The sequence below is a fragment of the Pinus tabuliformis genome, chromosome 7, assembly GCF_031772625.1.
Source record: "Pinus tabuliformis cultivar Carrire ecotype Pingquan chromosome 7, CPIR1, whole genome shotgun sequence".
NCBI lineage: Eukaryota > Viridiplantae > Streptophyta > Pinopsida > Pinales > Pinaceae > Pinus > Pinus tabuliformis.
The window spans coordinates 141,959,855-141,982,136 of NC_142293.1; the positions used below are offsets into that span (position 1 = coordinate 141,959,855).

Genomic DNA, 22,282 nt, shown 5'->3' on the forward strand with positions numbered 1-22,282 from the left:
TGTCCAAGAAGAGGTGGCTGCGAAACCAAAACAATTAGAAATGGCTTGGAGCGATCTGGCAGAGGTATTCCAACAGAAGACATGGCATTTGCCTTTGTTGAGCTTGCTTCCTGAGTCTGCACAGTAGGCGTCCACTACCTCTTTAAATCGATTAGCCAAGACCAATGAGGCAGCACCCAGCAACAGAGAGTCATCTGCGAACAGCGCATGATTTATGCTTTTAACTCCTCTTGCAATGTTTATTCCCATTATTTCTTGCTCTAACTGTTTTCTATTCAAGAGGAAGCTTAGAACTGAGGCTTGGAGGACAAAGAGCAAAGGGGAGAGAGGGCACCCTTGCCTCAGCCCTCTTGAGGCTTTGAAAAAGTCTGTGGCTCTCCCGTTCACCAGAGGGGCAATCCATGGCTCACTGATGCAAGCCTTGATCCATTTGATAAAATTATGCCCAAACCCGAATTTGTGTAGGACATCCAGCAAGAATCTATGCCTCACCCTGTCAAAGGCACTTTCAAGATCGAGTTTGACGACCATTCCTTTCTCTTTCCGGGCCAAGCTTGAATGAATCGCCTCTTGAACCAGGATGTAGTTGTCCACAATCTGTCTTCCCTGAATGAAGCCCCCCTGATTCTCTGGGATAATGTCAGGGAGAATTGTTTTCAATCTGTTCGCAATCACTTTTGTTATCAGTTTATAGCCTATATTGCAAAGGGATATAGGACGAAATCTAGAGAAGGAGCTGGCGCCTCTTTCCTTGGGGATAAGGGCCAGAAAAGCCAAGTTAGTGCTTCCCCCTATTTTCTGACAGGTTTGAGATTTCCAGACCATTCTGCACAAATCTTTTCGACTATCTGCCAACAGTTCTGCAAGAATTTGGCAGTAAAGCCATCTGGGCCCGGGGCCTTGTCCGGCTCCATAGAGAAGAGGGCGGATTTGATTTCATTATTTGTGACTTCTGCTTCCAAGAACTGATTCTTTCTGGTAGATATCAGCGTGGGAACCTCATTTACAATCGATGGAATTTGACCCTGCCCCTCTATTTCGCTATATAGATTTTTGAAATGGAGGAAGGCCGCATTTTTTATGCTTTGAATGTCTCTATGGATGATGTTCTCTTCCTTGATTTCGGTGATGGAATTGAAATTTTTCCATGCTTGGGCTTGCTTATGAAAGAAGGATGAATTCCTGTCGCCTGCCTTAAGCCAAAGCCTGCGAGATTTGGTCCTCCAGTACTCTTCCTCAGCCAGGCTTGCTTTAAGCAGCTTTTGCTGAAGGTCCGCCTCTTTTTCGAGAATTTCTTTTGTGATCTCTTCATTTTCTGATTTAAGATGGTGGGTCTCTAGCTGTTCTTGTAGCTTCTTCCTTTCCACTGCAGGATTTGGGAGAGATTTTGCCCAAATTTTTAATGCAGCCTTCACTCTCCTGAGTTTTTCCTCCCATACAAAGAACGCAGAACCATTGATTGGTTGCTTCCAAGTATCTTTTACTAAATGCAAAAAGGATTGCTCCTTGATCCAAAGGGGATTGAATTTAAAAGGAATGGGGCCTTGATCCCAGTGAGCCAAAAGATCGAGCTTGATGGGCCTGTGGTCAGAGACACTACAGGGGAGAATATGCATTCTAGAATCTAGACCAAGAAGAAGAAAAGAACTTTGAACAAGAAATCTGTCTAACCTTGCAGCGATGTGGCCCGGACCGAGTCTTTTGTTGGACCAGGTGTATTTGCCCGACGAAGGTTTGATGTCGATCATGTCCCAGTCCTGGAGCAGATCCTCAACCCATTCTCGCGCTGGATCCCTTACAATGCTCCCTCCACGTTTTTCAGCCATAGTTAAAGTGAGATTTAGATCCCCAGCGATGATGATATTTGCTAAATCTTCAAAGTCTGCCAGCTCTCTAATAGAATCCCAACAATTCTTTTTTTCTCCTGCGCTGACTGGGACATACACATTGAAGAGACAGAGGGTCTCATCTGAGTCAACGTGCTTCAGTTTTGAGAACAGCCAATGAGTGTTGGCGATCTCTTTCACCCTTGTGAACTTGTTTGCATTCCAAAGGGTGCCCAGGCCTCCTGAGGCACCCCTGGCTGAGACAGCTTGCCCTTCACTTCTTTTCCACAGGTTTTTGCCGATATGGAGGAAGGCCTTGTCCTCCATTTTAGTCTCCTGGATGAGGAATATGTCAGGATATTCAGATCTTATCAAACTTTTGACAACTTCTTCGTTAATTTTGATCCCCATACCCCTACAGTTCTAGGAGACGATCCTCATCACTTGTTTTTGGAATGGAGAGCTCCTTTAGAGCTCTGGGGTGGGTTTCTATTCATCTTCGGAGTTTTAGCCAGGAGTTTCTCGAGGGTGGGTTGACTTCCTTGCAGTTTGTCTTTGTAGGTCTCCTGCTCTCTTTTCTCACGGGCTGATTTTCGGCCCCTCAAAGATCTTATGGCCGAGGTTTGTGATTCACCTATTGTTGTGGAGGTAAATGCCCTCTGCGAACAGAGGCGATCCCTACTAGCCCAAATGGGGTCTAGCAACAATCAAACAACGCTAACACGCAGGTTCCTAATTGCAAATCAAAGACCGATGATGAGGGCCTACCTGGATTCCAATGCTAATACTTGTAGAAGAGTCGTTGCTCCCATTCCTTTGCTCCGGCTGGTCACAATCCCCACGATCCTCGTGAACGGACACCTGCACATGCAAAGAACGACACAAACACAAGCATAAAATCCAATAGATGCAACTATATATCAGTCAGAAAGGAGATAACTCAATCATCATTACAAAGACAATAAAGAGTGGAACCATAATGATAGTCGTCTATTATTGATAAACAAAGAAGAATACAACCATAGTTCTGACGTCAAATCCTCCTTTGGCTGGGTGATCAGTAGCACATGCCTTGCAAAGCTTGTTGGGAATGGGGAACAAGCCTCTCTCTCCCTGGTTACTTGGACAAGAATCTCCTCACTTAAGATCTAGCCTCATGGGAATGAATAAGGCTCCTTGTAGCATGAACTTGGCAATTCTCAGGCTTTGAGACTTAGAATTTGGAACTTGGAGACTCTCACTACCTTGTTAAAGGCAAAAGGACAAGCTTTTATAGATAGAAGAGAAGGAGTTAGGGTCATCCACAAGATTCATGGGACTGGCTTTATCACTAAGAAGCTTCCATGAGAGGTGGAGAACTACTTCCCTTCTATGGAGATTCGAATCCCAACTGAACTAACCCAAGATGGAATCAGTTCATGAATAGGTTAGGAAGAACCTTCGTAAGTTGGTTTGTTAAAAACTTTACCCAACTAGGCTAGCGCGAGTGCGACTCTGAGACAGAGCGCCAGCTAGCACGCCCTCTTTGGAGGATTTCCCCCATTGGCGCGAGTGATACACAGTGGAACCGCGCCAATGGAAAAAGGGCTATTTTTATGGGTATTTTGCAGAAGGTGTCTTCAGGGCATATGAAGTACATACTCAAGGGGATACAATGCAAGTGTTTTCAGGTTATGTCACTTCTCACGGGTCCCGGAATAAGTACTCCAATGTGCGGGAGAAGGGGTAACAGGGACAATGACAAATTACTGTGTAACAGATGCCCCCTAAAGCATGAAGCCCGAGAGAGAGAGGGGTGAAATGCTTTACAAGAACATGGCCAACTGAAAACACTGCCGCCGGAGAACCTGCATGAAGAAGTACAACTGATATCTCAAGTACATGATGTATGTGGTATGGGCGCAACCATCCATAGCAGAGTACATAAAAATCCAGATCCAAGGTATGGGCGTAGCCATCTAGTAAGGATCGATAAGTAGACTTAGGCATGGTCGCAGCCATCCAGTGAATGAGTCATGTAATGATCATAATAATCCACAAAATCGCAACCTGGATCTCAACAGACAAAATCCAGGGTCTTGCGCTCCATCTCGACTCGAACAAAGTACAAGTTCAAGCATGCGAATATGGGAGTCGAAGTCGAACATGCAAGAACATCGTCTAATTACCAGTCAATGATGAAAACTGTTAACAGACGCGAGAGGTACCACCAATAATGACAATGGTCCTCAAGGTACTATAGGTACAATCTACGGCGTGCGAATCAGTGAGCTGGCGTCGAACACCCGTAGAATCATTCAATCGGAGGCCAATGATGAAAACCTCGCGTCGAACACGAAGAACCTGCCATTGAGGCATGCAGGCTCCAAGGCACTTGAAGGGAGTCTCTAGGTCAACTTCCTGGATAATGAGCTGAAGTCGACAGGAAGTGACCTTGATCGAAGGTGGGCCATAATGTTTCCCACATCATCGACATGAGACAAGGAAGGATAAGATGTTTTGTGTGAGGTATCAGAGGGAGGTTGAGTATTCTGTAGAGGTCAACTTCTCTTGAACATATCGGCGGCACGACAGTGGACTTGGCAGTATTTGACATTAAATGATCAGGGGTCATGGTGACAGGGCAATGAGCAGATGAGAGGTCAAACAGGATAACCCAAACCCATGGAGGCAAGTGAAAAACGAGATGAGATGTCCCCACCCAGACACGAATGCAGACAAGTGCCATGTTCAAGAGCGACATACTGCCGACACGACAATGATTGTGGTTCCATTTTATTAGGCCCCTATACTACTAGTGTAACCCCTTATTGTTATTAGTATTACCCACTTATTATATTGATGTACCCATGTAGTGCCCATATTGTTACTATTGTGCCCCATAGAAGCCCATTATTGTTATTATTGTGCCCTTACATTATTATTGTTATGTCGGCTCTGATTATGTTATGACCCCTTAGACTCCTATATATAGAAAGGAGGTCTTTTCATTTGTATCATCAAAGAATTGTTCATTTATGTAATGTAAAGGAGGTTGCCCCCTCGAAGAGGCTGAATTCTAAGGCGTTGATCTATCTTTTCTATCTTTTCTTGAGCTGGTTTCATAACACATTTTCCCCACCATTGCTGGCGAGTACCCCGATTATTTTTTGATGACAAGCTTGATGGGGATAGCATATGCTTGTAAAGTGTCATTTCGACGGAATCCGATGTCATCAAGTTTTAACAAGTCTGACAGAGGAAGAACTCGGCGTCTTTTCATGTTTAGAGAGTTTGAAAAGACAGCAGAAAAGTAAACTCCAGGGGTGACCTTTTTCATAAATTTGTGTCTCTCGAGTCCGAAAAGTATAAAACAATGCTCGAAAGAACCGCCTGACCATTACAATTGAGGAGTACTTTTCATGATTAGTGACTTCGACCTGAAAAAGTAAAAAAGTGACCGAAATCATGTCGTTTCGTAACCGTTAACGAGCCTGAAACGACAAGGGCCCGACAATCTTTTCGTCTTTACACAGTCGGAAAAGGGTTTAAAGACGACCGCCTCTCATTTATGTTTAACGAGTCGAGAGGAAAAACTTGGCAATCTTTTCGTCTTTAAACGGTCGGAAAAGAGCTGAAAGCAGACCTCCATTTTTATTCTCTTTAACGAGTCAAAAAGGGAAAAAATACTCGGCAATCTTTTCATCTTTTACGAGTCAGAAAAGAGTTTAAATGATACTCGTCCTAGAGGAACAAGTGGTATAAAGGGCAGCAAATGGTTCCGGCAATGGTGGAACTGCTCAAAACATGTAATGGTCAAGAGGCTGGCTAATAAAACCACTCATCGCTGCGGTTCCTCAGGAAAGGGAGAACAACCAAGTGAAAGCATATGATCAGCCAAAGAGATGGTGGCGATAGAATGAAACAACCAAGGCTCATCTAGCAGAATTCAGCGGATAAAAATGGCAATCACGAGATGTAAATAGGGTATGGGTTCATTTTTACACAAGCTTGAACCATGGAGAACTCTGCTTGGATTCAGTTTCATGTTTACATAAGCTTGAAACGAAAAACTATGCTTGTTATAAGTTCGCATGCCCCCAACATAATGACGCAAAACGAGGTACATGCCCCCCAAGCTTCATTGCATTCAACAAAGTGGATGGAATGAAGGTTCACTTTCAAGATCTATGAAAGACTCGACTTGTATTTTACGAGATCTTAATCAAAAGACTCGATTTGGAAAGGGAGTTGTTTCATTTTTTGATGAGGTTGACACAGTAAAAGAACTATCCTCATAACCCTTGTTTCATTGTTTAACGAGCTTGACACAAGATCAAGAACTATGCTCGACCAGACCCAATTTCATTTTTTAAGGAGCTTGACATAGGAAAGCGAACTATGCTCCGACCAGACCCAGTTTCATTTTTTAAGGAGCTTGACATAGGAAAGCGAACTATGCTCCGACCAGACCCAGTTTCATTTTTTAAGGAGCTTGACATAGGAAAACGAACTATGCTCCGAACGAACTTCATCATAATGAACAGGAAGTCGTTGCTTCCAAGAATGGCACTCCCGGTGGAAGGAAAACATCTTGGAAGTCAGGACCCAATGCCCCCAGGACATTATGCACGACGGCATCATCATGGGATACAGGCACGGGGTAGGTAGCCACGTAGTTGACCTGCGGTGGGGCAGACACAACCGGTGGGTAAAAACCAGGAGGGGGTGGCAGCTGCGCAGGAGGCACCGGGGGACTAAAGAACGATAATTGATCTATAGTCACGATTCTTCCGTTGTGTGGAAAGCAAACCACACGGAAAAGCGAAGAGACAAGGGCCCCCATGGCATAAACATAGTCACGGCCAAGGAGAAGACTGAAATCTAAATCACCTCGGACAACTAGCACGTCCATATAGACGGTTTTTCCTCCCAAAGTAATAGGAAATTTTGGGAGGACCCCTAGAGGTTGACTGGTTCCCCCGTTAAATGCTAACAGATTCTGTGCGACCGGCCCAAGCTGCGTGGAACCCAAAGCTTGCCGAGTAGTGGACGACATAAGACTGACAGACGCACCTTCATCCAAAACAGTGCCAGGTACTGCCTTATCATAGGCAAGTACTGTAATCTGGAAAGGCACAAGGGATGGAAGGCGGAAAGCAGTCAGGTGACTGTAGTCGAAGGAGATGGCCAAACTACTTGGTGGGGGAATCGTATGATTTCCCCCATGCTCTATAGGAACTGAAGAAGGACCCTCTTGATTAGCAAGGATAGGAGGGTCGTTCTGAGACTTAGGAGAATCTGACGAGACAAGAAGAACATGAGCAGTAGAATCATGATGCTCCTCCGGAACAAAGTAATCAACAGGTGGTGAACCCAAGTCGACCCTCTCTCCGACCAATGGTTGGTCTGGAGCAGGCTTGGTACAGCCAGGTTCGGAAGGAGGAGGATGGACAAGAGAAGAATCTAAGTCAATCTTGTTGTCCACAGGGAGGGGGTCAGAAGAGAGCTTCTGATAACCAATAGGAAGTTGGGGTGAAGAAGCTGTAAGACTTTCCAAAACAGCGGAAGCTTTATCCATGAGCGGACAAAGGTGAAGGGGATGATTTCCCTCACATAGTCTACACGGAATTCGAATCTTCCCTTTCTTCTGAATGTTGTCAGTTGATAGGATGGCATCGCCATGAGCTTCAGAGGACGATGAGGGACGAGCCGGATCACGAGACCATACTTCAAGGATCTTGGGAATGCCAGGACAATCACGAAGAAGGTGGTCATCCTTGCACAATCTACAAGGAAATTTGACCTTCCGCGGAGGAGCAGAAGGTGGCTTGACTTGAGTTGTACTTTTAACCTCTCGCTTAGAAGACTTCTTCTTCTTCGTCTTCTTCTTCTTCTTCTTAGCCACCTGGTTACTTGAATCCAGACTTTCACCAGGCGAAGTAGAAGATGAGGACGCAGAAACAGGCGAAGAAGGGGAGAGGTCCACCTTAGAATCAACATGATGTTGTTCGGGTGGAGGAACTGATTGACCAACAGTTGAGACGGTAGGGACCAGAGAGGTTGAGAACAACCAAACAGGCAACCCAACAGTTAACCCAGGAAGGGACAACGTTGCCATGTAAGGAGCACCAACATTTCCAAAAGGAGAGAAATGACCAGGATTCCCATCAGAGGGGATGCCTGGGTTGGTAAATGCCGGAAAAGTTGCCATCAAAAACGAGAAAGAACCCTACTCAAGCTAACACAAACAAGATCTAACAGGGTAGATGTGAATCGTGGCCGAATAAATTTTAAGACACAAGGACATAACATGACCTTTTCATTTTTTAAGAGTCGAGAAAAGGACAAAAAGATGACTCTAGTCGCCTTCGAATGTTTAATGAGCCTGAAGTGACAAGTGCTAAGATGGACCTTTTCTTTTAGGGAGTCCGAAAAGGAATGAAAGTGACTACTCTGGAGAGCTAGGCAAAAGGGTTTACCAAACAAATCCGTAAAACTGCATATACACCTTGGCAGTCATATGAAAACCAAGGACTTTCCGTACGACAGTCAATCTTCCCGAATGCTGTGTTCAGTGCATTACGGCTTGTAAGGCGGCAGACACGGCTTCCTATGGATAAAGGATGATAACCTAGTGGGGTCTCCCCATATACTCGACGACACGTGGGAGCTCAAATCCGTACTAGACCACTATTGCATCACGGAAGGAGGAATCACCCAACCTTGAATGAAACAAAAGTGACTAGGTTTAACGACGCCGGAGCACGTCTCTAGCCTAGACCTCTAAATGTGTGCGTTATGTTCCAATGCTTTGTTAGATTCATTCAGTTCATTTTAAAGTTGATCTTGTATTAGGTTTTAGTTTTCAGGCCTTACCGTATGTAATCTCTCAAAATTCCCTAAATGCAAACTATATGCCAAAATATGTCATTTCATTCGATGAATGCTAGTTACGAGAGGGTTTGAGAGCTTTCACGCAAACGAAATGATCACAAAACAACAAAGAACTTCCCTAATCTAGCTAATGGAAATCAATAAACTTTTCTTTAAGATCACTAATCACTAATCAAAATGAAAAGTTCTAATTCTCATTAACTAATACAAAGCAAAAGAGATTTTCCTTTTGTTGATGGAAAAACGCACTAAACAACTTTGAGAAATGATAACAAAAGAGTAAAAACACAAATTTCACTCAATGCAAACACATTCAGTTCCCTAATCACCAAGCAAACCTCCAAAGAACAAGAAAAGTCCCAAAGAGACCAATGAGCCGTGTAATCTAGGCTCAAAGCGAAACAAAGCGGAATTCAAGTGAAAACAAAGCGAGTCACCCAAATAACGCAATAAAACGATTAACAACCACTAAACGAGTGCAAGGGAGCAATCAGAAAGTTGACTGGACTAATAGAAGACCAAAACTCCTAAGGAAGGCACAACACACAAAGCCACTAGATGCCCTAGGGCTAGAAATGTGAAATCGATAGAAAAAAGCAAACACCCAAAGGATAAAGATCAAAGCCAGTCAAATCACACTCCAACACACTCAAGTAGTCTAAAAAAGGTACCTAGAACAAAAACCAAGCTCAGAGGGCTCACAGCCAAACAAACTTCAAAAGTTCCCAAGCCTGGCTCGACTGTCAGGCCAAAAAGAGCGCCTTTCAGGGATTGGCGCGGGTTGTCAATGAGCAACTGGCGCGACTGTGACACTATAAAAGAGCGCCAACCGAGTTTGCTATGGAAAAATAAAAAACAAATGAGCCAAAGCTAAGTCAACAGTGCCTAGGTACACCAAGGGGCAAGAAGCAACACATGGACTCAACCCAAAAAGCTAATCAAGTAGGAGAAACCAAGAAACAAGGCAAAAAGCCAAATCCCCAGTGGAGTCGCCAAATTGTTGTGGAGGTAAATCCCCTCTGCAGATAGAGGCGATCCCTACTAGCCCAAATGGGGTCTAGCAATAATCAAACAACGCTAACACGCAGGTTCCTAATTGCAAATCAAAGACCGATGATGAGGGCCTACCTGGATTCTAACGCTAATACTTGTAGAAGAGTCGTTGCTCCCGTTCCTTTGCTCCGTCTGGTCACAATCCCCACGATCCTCATGAACGGACACCTGCACATGCAAAGAACGACACAAACATAAGCATAAAATCCAATAGATGCAACTATATATCAGTCAGAAAGGGTATAACTCAATCATCATTACAAAGACAATAAAGAGTGGAACCATAATGATAGTCGTCTATTATTGATAAACAAAGAAGAATACAACCATAGTTCTGATGTCAAATCTTCCTTTGGCTGGGTGATCAGTAGCACATGCCTTGCAAAGCTTGTTGGGAATGGGGAACAAGCCTCTGTCTCCTTGGTTACTTGGACAAGAATCTCCTCACTTAATATCTAGCCTCATGGGAATGAATAAGGCTCCTTGTAGCATGAACTTGGCAATTCTCAGGCTTTGGGACTTAGAATTTGGAACTTGGAGACTCTCACTAGCTTGTTAAAGGCAAAAGGACAAGCTTCTATAGATAGAAGAGAAGGAGTTAGGGTCATCCACAAGATTCATGGGATTGGCTTTATCACTAAGAAGCTTCCATGAGAGGTGGAGAACTACTTCCCTTCTATGGAGATTCGAAGCCCAACTGAACTAACTCAAGATGGAATCAGTTCATGAATAGGTTAGGAAGAACCTTCGTAAGTTGGTTTGTTAAAAACTTTACCCAACTGGGCTGGCGCAAGTGCGACTCTGAGACAGAGCGCCAGCTGGCACGCCCTCTTTGGAGGATTTCCCCCATTGGCGCGAGTGATACACAGTGGAACCGCGCCAATGGAAAAAGGGCTATTTTTATGGGTATTTTGCAGAAGGTGTCTTCAGGGCATATGAAGTACATACTCAAGGGGATACAATGCAAGTGTTTTCAGGTTATGTCACTTCTCACAAGTCCCGGAATAAGTCCTCCAATGTGCGGGAGAAGGGGTAACAGGGACGATGACAAATTACTGTGTAACACCTATTTCACCTTCTTCTTCTGAGTCCTCTGAGCCTTGTACTTCCTCAGCCTCTTCTGAGGGTGTATCTTCCATTCTGTCTGCTTTACTATCTGCTTGCTTTGGTCCCTGGGGGGGCTCTTTTTGGGGCGATTCTTCCTTTTGTGTCTCCAGATCTTGGATTTCCTCTGTTGCTGAACTTAGCTGTATAAATTTATTTCCTTGCTCTTCCATGTGTGGGTTTTGAAGCCCTGAACCTGTTTGGAGAGCTTTCCCATTAGTATTTCCTGTTCTAGGGGCTTTGCTTTTGGTCCTTTTAACCTGCGTCCATCCGTCCTCTTTGCCTTTCTCCGCTTCAGTATTTTTTGGGCATCCTCTAGCAAAATGACCATAGACCTGGCACTTCCTGCACTTGAACGGAAGTTGTTCATAATCCAGCTTTTGAACATGCGTCCAGCTTCCAACTCTGATCTTTATTGCCTCAGGTAGGCCAACCTCGAGGTCAACTTCAACACAAATTCTAGCACAGTCATATTGATCTTTGTTGTTTGCTCGATCAATGAATTTACCCAGGGTATTCCCGATGTGCTTGAGGGATTCCCAGTTCCAACAGTGCATTGGCAGGTTGGGTAATCTAACCCACACAGGGACGGCAGTGGGCACGTCAACTGCTGGATCGAAGTCGGGCGTCCACTTATTGAGATACAGTCCCTGGGGGCCCATGAAATAGGGCCCATTGCGGAAGATCAGATCCTTATCTTCCTTTTCAGAAAATTCGAACAGGAAGAAACCCTTCCCCAGAAAATATGAAGTGACCTTGCCCGATATCAGCGGCGCCCAGTTCCTTGCGACCCAACTTTCTGTGGATTTGGGGGAGGGCCAGAGTCCTGTGAACTGTCCCACCAAGGCACGCTCAGACAAGGAAAGGGCAACCTGGATCGGTTTCTCAGGAGGGAGCGAGATCTCTGGGATATCATCCAGGCGTTTCACAAATTTCGAAACCTCTGTTGCTTTCTTTTTTGGCAAAGAATTCAGAAGTTTAGCAAAGGCCTCGGCTTCGGCGGGGGAGGGCGATGAAGACTCCATGAGGGAAGCCTTAGCTCGACCGGATCGAGCTCACCCAAACCACGGCGGGCATAGTCGTTCTAGCCTGAATGATGATGCAATCTGTCTGTTTGCAGGGGATGCGTATTCCTTGCTGGGTGGTGCACCTCTCGGGAGAGCCTTCGGGCGGCCACAGGGCCGAGAAACCTCAGGCGCAGAAGCAGAGCGGCGTTCGACTCAGCGCAGCGATTCCGATCCTACACCCATGTTATCCCAATTGTTAATATTAAACCCTAACCTACATTTTTCCTAGCTTTTTATACCTCTCAAAACATATATTGTTATAAAATATTATGTACACTCTTTTGATATATTATAAAAGGAAATCTCTATCAATGAATACCATCTCTTAATTGCCACAATGAAAAATTTGAGCTCAATTGTTTTGAAGATGTTGTACGTATCATAGAGAATCATGACAACATGACACATCACAGAGAATCATGACAACATGACAACATGACACACTTACGTAAATTCAAGTCCAAATCATTCCACCATCTTATGATATATTCTAGCTCTCTTTTGTAAGGAATGAAAGATGTTGAACTGTAATTTTGCATTTTCCAAAAGTTTATCGATTTTCATATATGACTTTCATGGTGTATTTTCCAAAGATGTCGATGACATTCTTGGTTTTCGATCATGGAAAATGTCTGCCAACCATATTCTAGGACATCCACTACCTCTCGTGAAAGATTGGAGACTAGAACCTTTGTAGATATTGATTTAGATATTTTGTTGAGAAGATTTCAACCTCCTCCGCAACCTTCTCATTGGGAAATGCAATGAGAGAAGCTCAATATAAATTGACATAGGTTTTTTTATTAAGGTAGGATTTTCGAATAACATAGATCATTTTCATGTGGTTTCCATTTTGTTATCCCTCATAATTTTGTTCTTGTGCATCATACAGAGAATATCTGGGTGAATGAATCCATTACATCCATTTGCACAGTAAGTGTCCTTAGTTCCTCCCCTTTACTTCCCAATAAGACCACAATCTGTAGACGAAGTTAATTTAGATCGAAGTTTAAGTTCATTGATAATATACAATTGGATGTAGGAATAATGATAACGCTATTTTAAATTTAATTCAAGCATCGCAAGCATGACACTTCAATTAAAATTGTAGAGTAAAACCTTATTATTGAAAAAATTGTAGTAAATGTCTGAAGCTAGTTTAAGAAGAAGCTTAGTAGTAGCATGAAAATTATTTATCTGTAACAACACAATATGAGTAAAAGGATGAGGAACAACGTAATGAGCAACATATAAGGGGCTAGCTATCTATTCTGCAAATTGGGTTAGAAGTAATAGACTTAAGTAGTTCATTTAAGAGGACAAATGATAATACTGCAAGGTACTAGTGAATTGAATGAACATAACATTTTTTTTGTAGTTTAGTGTGCAATCATCCTTGAAGAACTACTATATATAATTAGAAATGATCCATTTCAACCTTAGATCTATTAGGCATTGAGGGAGATAAAAATGCTTGGCATGTAGGGGATAAAAATGCCTATTAGTTAGACATATTTCCACGGACAAAATACATTTTAGATGTATTCCAATACAATGCAAAACAACCTTTTATCCTTTAAATTCCCTCTTAAATGCCTCAAAATTTGTAAAAGACATCTCGAGAACTCGAAATTTGAGTTTGAATGAAGAAATCTCGTTTTATTATAGTGAAGTTCCGTTGAAATTCCCATGTTAATAAAAAATCCTCCTTCTTATAGCTGGTTTGTCCACTTCAAGGTCAAATTCATCATTATTTAGTGTGAAACAAATCACGTTCTTTATTTTCGAGCAATCAAGGCAACTTTTCATCATTGACCTGAGTTAGAATGCCATCTCCCATGCTCAGGTGGAAGCTTTTGTTGACGCACTAGTTATGGGCTTCATATAATGAGAGGTCCCTCTTGGCTTTCTGTTGTTTTATGTGTGGTACCCTATGTACTATTGTGTCCATCTCTATTATGCGGGGACCGATTTCAACATATAGGTGTTATAAAGTGGGAGACATGCTGAATGATTTTAGTTTTGGCATTCAAACAAATTCCATTCAAAGTAGACCGAAGGTCTTGGGGTTTATAGGAATACAAACTGGATTTGGATTTGCAGAGAGGTGTAAAACTTTGAAGAAAACTTGGCTATTTCTTTCCATGGGGCCTCTCTCTACTATCTAGGTACTTCTACTATGAACTATGCAAATTTAATCCCATAAAATTCTAGGAAAAAACTTCGAAAAAAAAACACCAGGCCTGCAAAATCCATGAGCCTGTGCAAAACCAATAGATGGGTTTGAGAGAATACTTGATCAACTTCCAACTTGACTTATCCCCTATGCAAGAACTGATATTTTGAACTTGAGCTAGATGCAATACCAAAACTTCAAGAGTCAGGAGCGTGGTACAAGTTACAATGTTACATGATACAACCCTCCTCCAATTGTTCTGCATTACTAAAACTACTACCATTATAATTTATGACCGCTATCAATGCAATGGCCTCCATTACGGAGTTGTCTTTAGTGCGATTTTTTGGACTTTCCGGTGTTGGATTCTCGTAGAAAAATTTGAGGTGAAATCTTGATTTCTGTTATTTAAAGTGGTTTTTTGACTGTATATATGGATTCAACACCCTGTAAAACCCTTAGGGCACTTGGATTGTGGAGGCATTACCCATCAAACTTGTGATTTCAATAAATTCCTTCCGGATTTTAGAGAAATTAGATGGGAAAAACCCACCGAAAAAGCTTCCAAAAAGTCACATTAAAAACAACTCGCTCCATTACAATTAAAAAACTAGTTACGTGCTTTGGAGTTTGTAGTATGTACTTCAACAATTTTAGAAATTAGAAAACAATAAGTGCAAATTACAACTAAGTGGTAGGGTCCAAGTTCCAACCTCTAAATATCTCACCATTTATCCAAACGGTCCAAGTTCCAACCTCTAAATATCTCACAATTTATCCAAGAGGCTGCAACGCTTCATGGGACAGTGTGAATATATATATATATATATATATATTTTTTTTTTAAACCAGTAAAAATAGAAATTAACATTTTTTTTTAACGTTCAATTTTAACTTCACACTTCTAGGTTGCGCTAGACCCTTTGAAAGGGCTTTTGAGTGGTTCAATTTTGAACCTGCATGTGACCATGATTTGACTTCCACAAGTAAGTTGTGTTTTTTAAACCTTTCATCGAAAACCCGATAAACCCTACCGAATACAACCATTTTCCCAAATATATTCATACCGTGCACACCCTGAATCCCTGGAATCGCTGGTTATAGGACCCTTTTACCACAAACCTCCTGCAAATAGTACTCGTTTTCAGTGAACTCTAAGATCCTTGCGATATATTGCGTTATAACTTCTTCCGTCGACGAAGAGCAACTCATCCGCTTTCTTCCTCCGTATTCATAATGGGAAAGGCCAAGGGAAAGCACCGGCTTGATAAATTTTATCACCTTGCAAAAGAGCAGGGTTACAGATCCAGAGCAGCTTTCAAAATAGTCCAATTAGATGCGAAGTTCAGTTTTTTCTCTTCGGCCAGGTCCCTTCTGGATCTGTGTGCGGCCCCTGGCGGGTGGATGCAAGTGGCGGTGAAGCATATGCCGGTTGGGAGTCTGATAATGGGCGTTGATTTGGTGCCCATTCGTCCTATTAGAGGGGCTTTCTCTCTACAGGAGGACATAACTACTCCCAAGTGCAAGGCTTCCATTCGGAAATTAATGAAGGAAAATGGATGTAATATGTTGGATGTTGTGCTGCATGATGGGTCTCCTAATGTGGGAGGTGCTTGGTCTAAGGAAGCCACTACGCAGGCTTCCCTGGTTGTAGATGCATTGAAGCTGGCTGTTGAATTCTTGGCACCCAAGGGAACTTTTGTCTCCAAGGTATGGAATTTGCTATTTTTAAGTCTCTCTCACTCACATACAAATATATATGATCAATGCCACCATATTATATCAATACACATAAAAGTAATAATCAGTATGCGGATTATGGATTTCAAGAGACAATATCTGATTGAGTAAACCCCGACCCGCTGAAACATGTGTTGATAGATCAGATTTGAACCCCGTCAAGCCCGTGAAATGGGTCGGATTTTCCATAAAAAGAAGCCCGGAATTGCCTTTTCCTCAAGAAGAAACGCGAGTTAACCTTTTGGTGGCCGAGAAGTTTCTACCTGACTACACGATAATCTATCTGTCTGCAAAAATGATCCTTCTATAATAGAGAACGGCAACAGAGAAATTGGGATACTCATTCACCTATCAGGATCTGAAGGGACTCTTCAGGATCATTGGAAAGGTCAACCTCAACACAAAACGTTCGAGTCTGGGGAAGAGAGGCCTACATTGCTCAAAAGCAAATAAACTTACCGAACAGGGCTACTATTCCATTAACAAAATGTCAAAGCGGCGGGGAAGACTAGGGAATTTCACCATAGAAGACATATGATAATTTATCAACAACTCGTGCATGGTCTACTTCTTGGATCGTCTACTTGGGAATGGGAAAATGCTCGGATGTTTTGCATTTTGAAAAGCGCTTGTATATTATATATTCCATTTCCGGGCATAGAAATACAGTCTATGTCAACATGAAATTTACCTTTTCTTACATAGATAAAGAATGCCAGCATACCTACCTTGGTCCTGATTTCAAGATAAACAATATCTTTTCTGAACGACTCTATCTTAGCTGAAAACTGTATTGATACTAGACAAGATAGATCAGATTTGGACTTCGTGTAGTGTGAATTGAAACATGTGGAATGGGTTAGATTCTCCATTTAAAAGCAGGCTGCCGTTGCCTTTTCCATGACAAGGGAATACCAGTTTTATGGTGTTAAAGGTGTTCTACCCGCCTTCCCAATCGTACAGTCTCCAAAAATGATCCCTTTCCGATGAAAAGGAACAATGTACAGAATTGACTCTCAACCTCTCTTTTAATCAAATGTCATTTTTTTCAAAGTTTTAAAAAAGGCATCTGTACTTCGTTAATGCATATAAAATAATACATCAGAAATCAGCATGTGGTTACCCTTCACTGCACAGATGAGTGCAAATCTGATTTCAAGAGAGTCAATATGTTATGTGAATAACCCTATCCTAGCAGAAATCGGTATTGATAGATCAGATTTGAACCCCGCAAATTGAAACACGTGAAACGGGTTGGATTCACCATCAAAGGTAGCTTGACATCACCTTTTGCATTAGAAGGAAATACCAGTCAATCATATGGTGACCGAGATGTTTCTACCTGCATGCCTGCCTAGTTGCCCATCTCAGAAAATGGCCCCCTTTGCAATGGAGAAGGGCAATGGACAGAGTGTGATGCCATGCAGAAACATAGTTTCAGAAGGATTGGCCTATTATGCATTCTTCTTTTATTTAAAAATGTCATGGTCATAATGACTGTGATGTAGTCATTGCACCAACTTTCATATTTCTTGTTTATGTAATAGATGGCTAGGGATTGAACCTGTAGCCACTTGTCCTGCTACCAGCTATTGCTATGCTCAGGTGATGTGTTCTCAGGTGTTGGGGACTTCATTTAGATTTTAGTCTCTTATTTGTAAAATGCAACGTACTACTAAAGTATTCAACAGAAATTCCAGATTTTATAGGGCTTTGTTCTTAGATGTAGGCTGAATTACTGGTTTTCTCTGTTAAGCTCGCTGCTCAATAAAGAAAAGGTGGTTCTATGAGTAGGGCACATTAGCAAAACTGTTTTGATGTGATAATGTGTCTGTAGAGAGTTACCCTTTATATCAAAGATTTCCTTGTGGAATGTCCAAATGTGTAATAGTTGCAACAATAAAATTGTTTCATGTCTATTTATGTAAATATGAGAAATGTAGTTGAAGAGCCCTACTCCCTTTGTTTCCTAAGATAATGGAAGTGTTTGAAGGTTATTGATGTTGTCTCTATATACATGAAAGTTCTACCGAAAGGTTTCATGAAGAACTTAATCAGAGTCTTTTTATTATTTTTAGTGAAGAATTTAATGCAAAGATCTGTAACTTATGAAGTCAGTCTTTTACAAATGCGATTTTTTGAGATGACACTTGTGTAATGTTTCAGGTATTTCGATCGCAAGATTACAATGCAATACTTTATTGCTTCAAACAGGTAGATTGGTCATAAATCAAGTTTACTGTCTGTGAACTTTTTTTTTGTTTAATTAATTTGAATTATATTATAGGCCATGGGTTTATGTATCCTTTTTTCATCCATTTGATATTCAAGATGTGGATGACAGTTGTTTGAAAAAGTAGAAGTGACAAAGCCAGTTGCCAGTCGATCGACATCTGCAGAAATATATGTTGTTGGTTTGAGATATAAAGCACCTGCTAAGATTGATCCACGCCTCCTTGATGTTAAACATCTTTTCCAACAAGTTGTTGATCCACCAAAGGTAATCCTGATCAATTTTTAATGTGGCATATTTGAGTCTTTGACATTAGAAGATACTGAATATTTTTACTGACACTATCATTGCTAGTTGTTGCATAATTAAGTGTCCTTTAAAATTTGGGAGTATGAAATTAGTTAATACTAACTACTATTTACCAACTCTCACATTACTAGTGGGCACATGATACACGTATTCACTAAAATGGTTTGAGTTCACTATTTGCTCCTCCAGCTGCCAGCCAAGTGGCAGCTAAAAGTGTTCTAAATTTGCAAAAATTACAAATTACTTGGTCACTTCAATAGGCTTCAAATTTGGACCAAAGCTCATTCTCCTTACCAAAAACAATATCTCTTATGAGAGCATGGTGCCTCATTTCGACTTGAGGTATGATAAAATAAGATAATTATATCAATGTCTAAGAAATGATTAGAGACAATTCAATGGAACTGTTAAGTACAATTCTGCATAATACAAAGTGGGAGTGCAAAAGCCAGTCTTATAAAAGCATGACAAAAACATGTCTAATCTATGCTAAATGAGACCTATAGTCTAAAATCAAGGAGTAGAAACAAATTTGTGTCATATGTGCATGCAAACAGTATTGAGAACCAAAAGTTCCCAGAGGATAACTCACATGACAGATAGCGGAAGGCTCAACACCCCTCAATGCTATCTCTTGGAGATGAAGGGTGGGCAGGGTAACAACTTCCCTCCCTCAAGCCAAAGGCTTCATATTGTGTCTCCTCTAACTTTTGAGGCCATACTACGTAGGGAAGAAGCTCTTGATAGTTGATTGATTGGAGGACCTAGAAAAGTTGGTTTGAGGTGTGTCTCATTGCCTAGATGATGTGATTTTTGTGAAGATTTGAAGAAAATCACTGTAATTTGTTGGTGCTGGTGTGAATTGTCTTGGGTTTGGAGCTACATATTTGTATGGGTATAATTTTCCAAACGCAGATGGTTGCTAGGGTTCCATAGTCATAATGGTTGATTTGGTGCTTCTATTCACCTGTCTCTGGGTGCCATTTGCTAGGAGCACCACAAAGAAAGAACTAATTAGCATAGAGGTATTCGGTCTAGGTAGTGGGTGGCCAAAGTGTCCTTTGATCTCACAATAGATGGATCTTTATCTTGGTCTTCTAAAGATAGACTTTGCCAGCCTCGCGTGATATGATTGTTGGTTTTGACCTGAAGCTTATGAGAGCCAACTTGAAATTACATAGGAAGGATTCAGGGAACATATAAGCAGGTTGGATAATAAGGATGCTTCTTATCTCCATGAAGTGCTTTACATAGAAGTCCATCTAGGGGTTTAACTCTCATGGTGGGTTGTTCTAAGTAACTTGAATATATGGCTCTATATATCCTCTCTAATAACTCTATTCAATTTATGCTTGGTCAACAGGAGTTGACTAAGTGGCTCTCGACAAGATACGATAAGGTAAATGTTTTAACAGCCAACGAATGATCACTAAAGTATGTCAATGTGACTGTTCTAGGTATAAAGATATCTAGAGAATATCTAAATGGGGGGAGGCTGCCCAACTAGATCAATGTCATCAGAACCAGACCATAATTGGCCGATTCCACTGTTTTTGGGCCAAATCCGATCCAAACTGGCATAGGTTGGTTCGGTACCAAACTGGCCTATTTTGGTTCAGAGGTTGGTCCATGCCGGTTCGTACAACCTGCGAGTGCGTGGCCCAGACATAAAAAACCTTTTTATTTTTTGTCTTTTGAAATTTTGCTCACACTAAGACAATGTTACTTGATTCAGGGGTTTTGTTCAACAATTGGTTGTGCCTCAACCTAAGGTTGTATTGAACAAAAACCATTTCATTCAACCGCTTGTGATCCAAATGGTTCCTCTTCTTAGTGTGTATATGCTCAAACACACTCCAATTTCACTCACACCCTGTAGCACTACATGTTTGGCTCAATATTCAAATTGCAACTTTTTGCAATTGAGGGAAATATTTGCAATGAAATAGGGAAATTTAAAAAAATAAAAAATAAAAAGGTTTTTTATGTCTGGGCCTCGTACAAAACCCTTGAATCAAGCTGCAGATGGTAGTCTGGAGAAGCATAAGGCTAGATTTGTGGCTCTTGTACATCTGGTGCTTCTTCGCTGATCAATTTGAAGTTAACATTTCTAATTGGTGACATTGTACTACATAGGCTGGTGCTCCTCTTCGAATCATTTTCATCATTTGGGATGATGATATGATTTGATTCTCAGGTGCTTGGAACCCATATAATTTGTATTTCTGCCCTTCCCATTTAAATTTTATAAATTTCTTTTGATGGTTGGCAGAGTAAGTACCAAGGGTTTGTAACCATTGGATACCTAAGACCACATCCACTCCTCCTAATGGTACCATGTAGAACGGAGATTCTAAATTAAAGTCTTGAATCTGCAATTTGACTTTATGGCATTTCCCTACTTTTTCAATTTTCTTACCGTCGGCTACCATAACCTTCATGTTGGGCATGGGAAATGTGAAAATGTTGAGTCTCTTCGCCATGGTTGAGTCCAAAAAATTGTGGGTGCTACTGGTATCGATGAAAACCATTACATTTTTGTTTTTTGTTAAGCTTGGCAGGACCTTTCATTTTCTATTTATAATCGACTAATTTACATCACATAGTTTGGCTATGTGGCCTCAACTTGCCCAATGGGAAACCAAGTTTGTTGGCCACCTATTTTCATTATAAGCCATCCAAAAGCAATAGAGTTTCAATCTCTCTAGCCAAGCTACATATGTCTTTGTTTCATTATAGACTCTATATTTCTATCTATACATATACTTGCATGAGTTAACTGCATATATAACAAAAGTAAACATGGTAAACTGACTAGCCCTTCTGCTCCTCCGAGGCCGATTCCACAGGTGCAGGATCCTTGACAGTTGCTCCAGGCATCTCAGACAATTCCAAGATGCATGGAATGTGTCTTTCAATTTTGTCTAGTCTAATATCCTGCTTATGGAGTTGGAACTGAATTTTCTGCAGATCTTGTTTGTAGCTCGACATCCCTTGGAGAGAAACTGCCATACCCACCGAGATCTGTTCCATGGCTTTACCCAACAGGCTTTTCATTAGCCAGTAGAGGTACAATGTCTGCTTGAATTGCGTTATCTTGCCTTTGGTATTCCCAGGGTCCAGGACGAGTGTCCTCCAATTTTCCATATCCTCCTCTGTCTCACTGCCCTGCTTAATTTCCTCTTCCCATTCCTCTAACAGATTCTGGATGCCTTCATCCGTGCCCTCACGGTATGCCGCAACAACTTCACTGATAAGATGCTCTACCGATTTCCTCCCTCTGCGGGGCTCTGACGTGCTCGAGTCCTTATCCTTTTTGGGCTCCCGACCACGTCTTCCACGTCCATGACCTCTTGCTGGTCGAGCCATGTCAACACTGTTTGACACCTGTTCATAGGAAAGATTTGTTAACCGAGAGCACTTTGACATATTATAGCACTGGTTACTGCCCTGACTTGAATTGTCGATGTCGTCATCCTCCCCGTTCATTTCCTTTTTCCATTTTCTATTAGTACCGGGGGCGAGATGAGCGGAGAGCCAGTCCTTAGATAGGGTTGAGCTCCATATCCCTTCTAACTTCACACCCCTCCACCCCCAGTGCCTCTCATACACCGTATGGTTGACAATCCCAAGCCAAGGCCATGCAAGTGAGCCTAGCCTCAGCCTGACAAGTTTCCCTCCGTGGAGTGCAGTCCCTTTCCCCTCTGCCCAGTAAGCTAGAACAATACCTCTGTCATTATCATACCCGACACCACCCACAGGGATCCTAGCTATTCTCTTAACACAGTAATTTCTCCTAGTGCCCCAAAATTTGTAGTGGTTTCGGCAGCAGGGCCATACTCCTACCCGACATATTAGTTGACCCTCGCTGCCCTCAGCCTCAGATGCAAAGCCTTTG

General features: G+C 41.9%; 1 protein-coding gene across 1 annotated transcript in view; it reads left to right on the plus strand.

The window, feature by feature from the left end:
• Positions 1–15,071: 15,071 nt before the first annotated feature.
• LOC149246244 (FtsJ-like methyltransferase family protein) overlaps positions 15,072–22,282 on the plus strand; it is a 107,170-nt gene continuing 99,959 nt past the window's right edge. Inside the window, exons 1-3 of the mRNA XM_089457842.1 lie at positions 15,072–15,812; positions 18,009–18,056; positions 18,187–18,342. Of these exons, the coding sequence (XP_089313968.1) occupies positions 15,339–15,812; positions 18,009–18,056; positions 18,187–18,342 (678 nt within the window). The 5' untranslated portion in view covers positions 15,072–15,338. The remainder of the gene's footprint in view (positions 15,813–18,008; positions 18,057–18,186; positions 18,343–22,282) is intronic.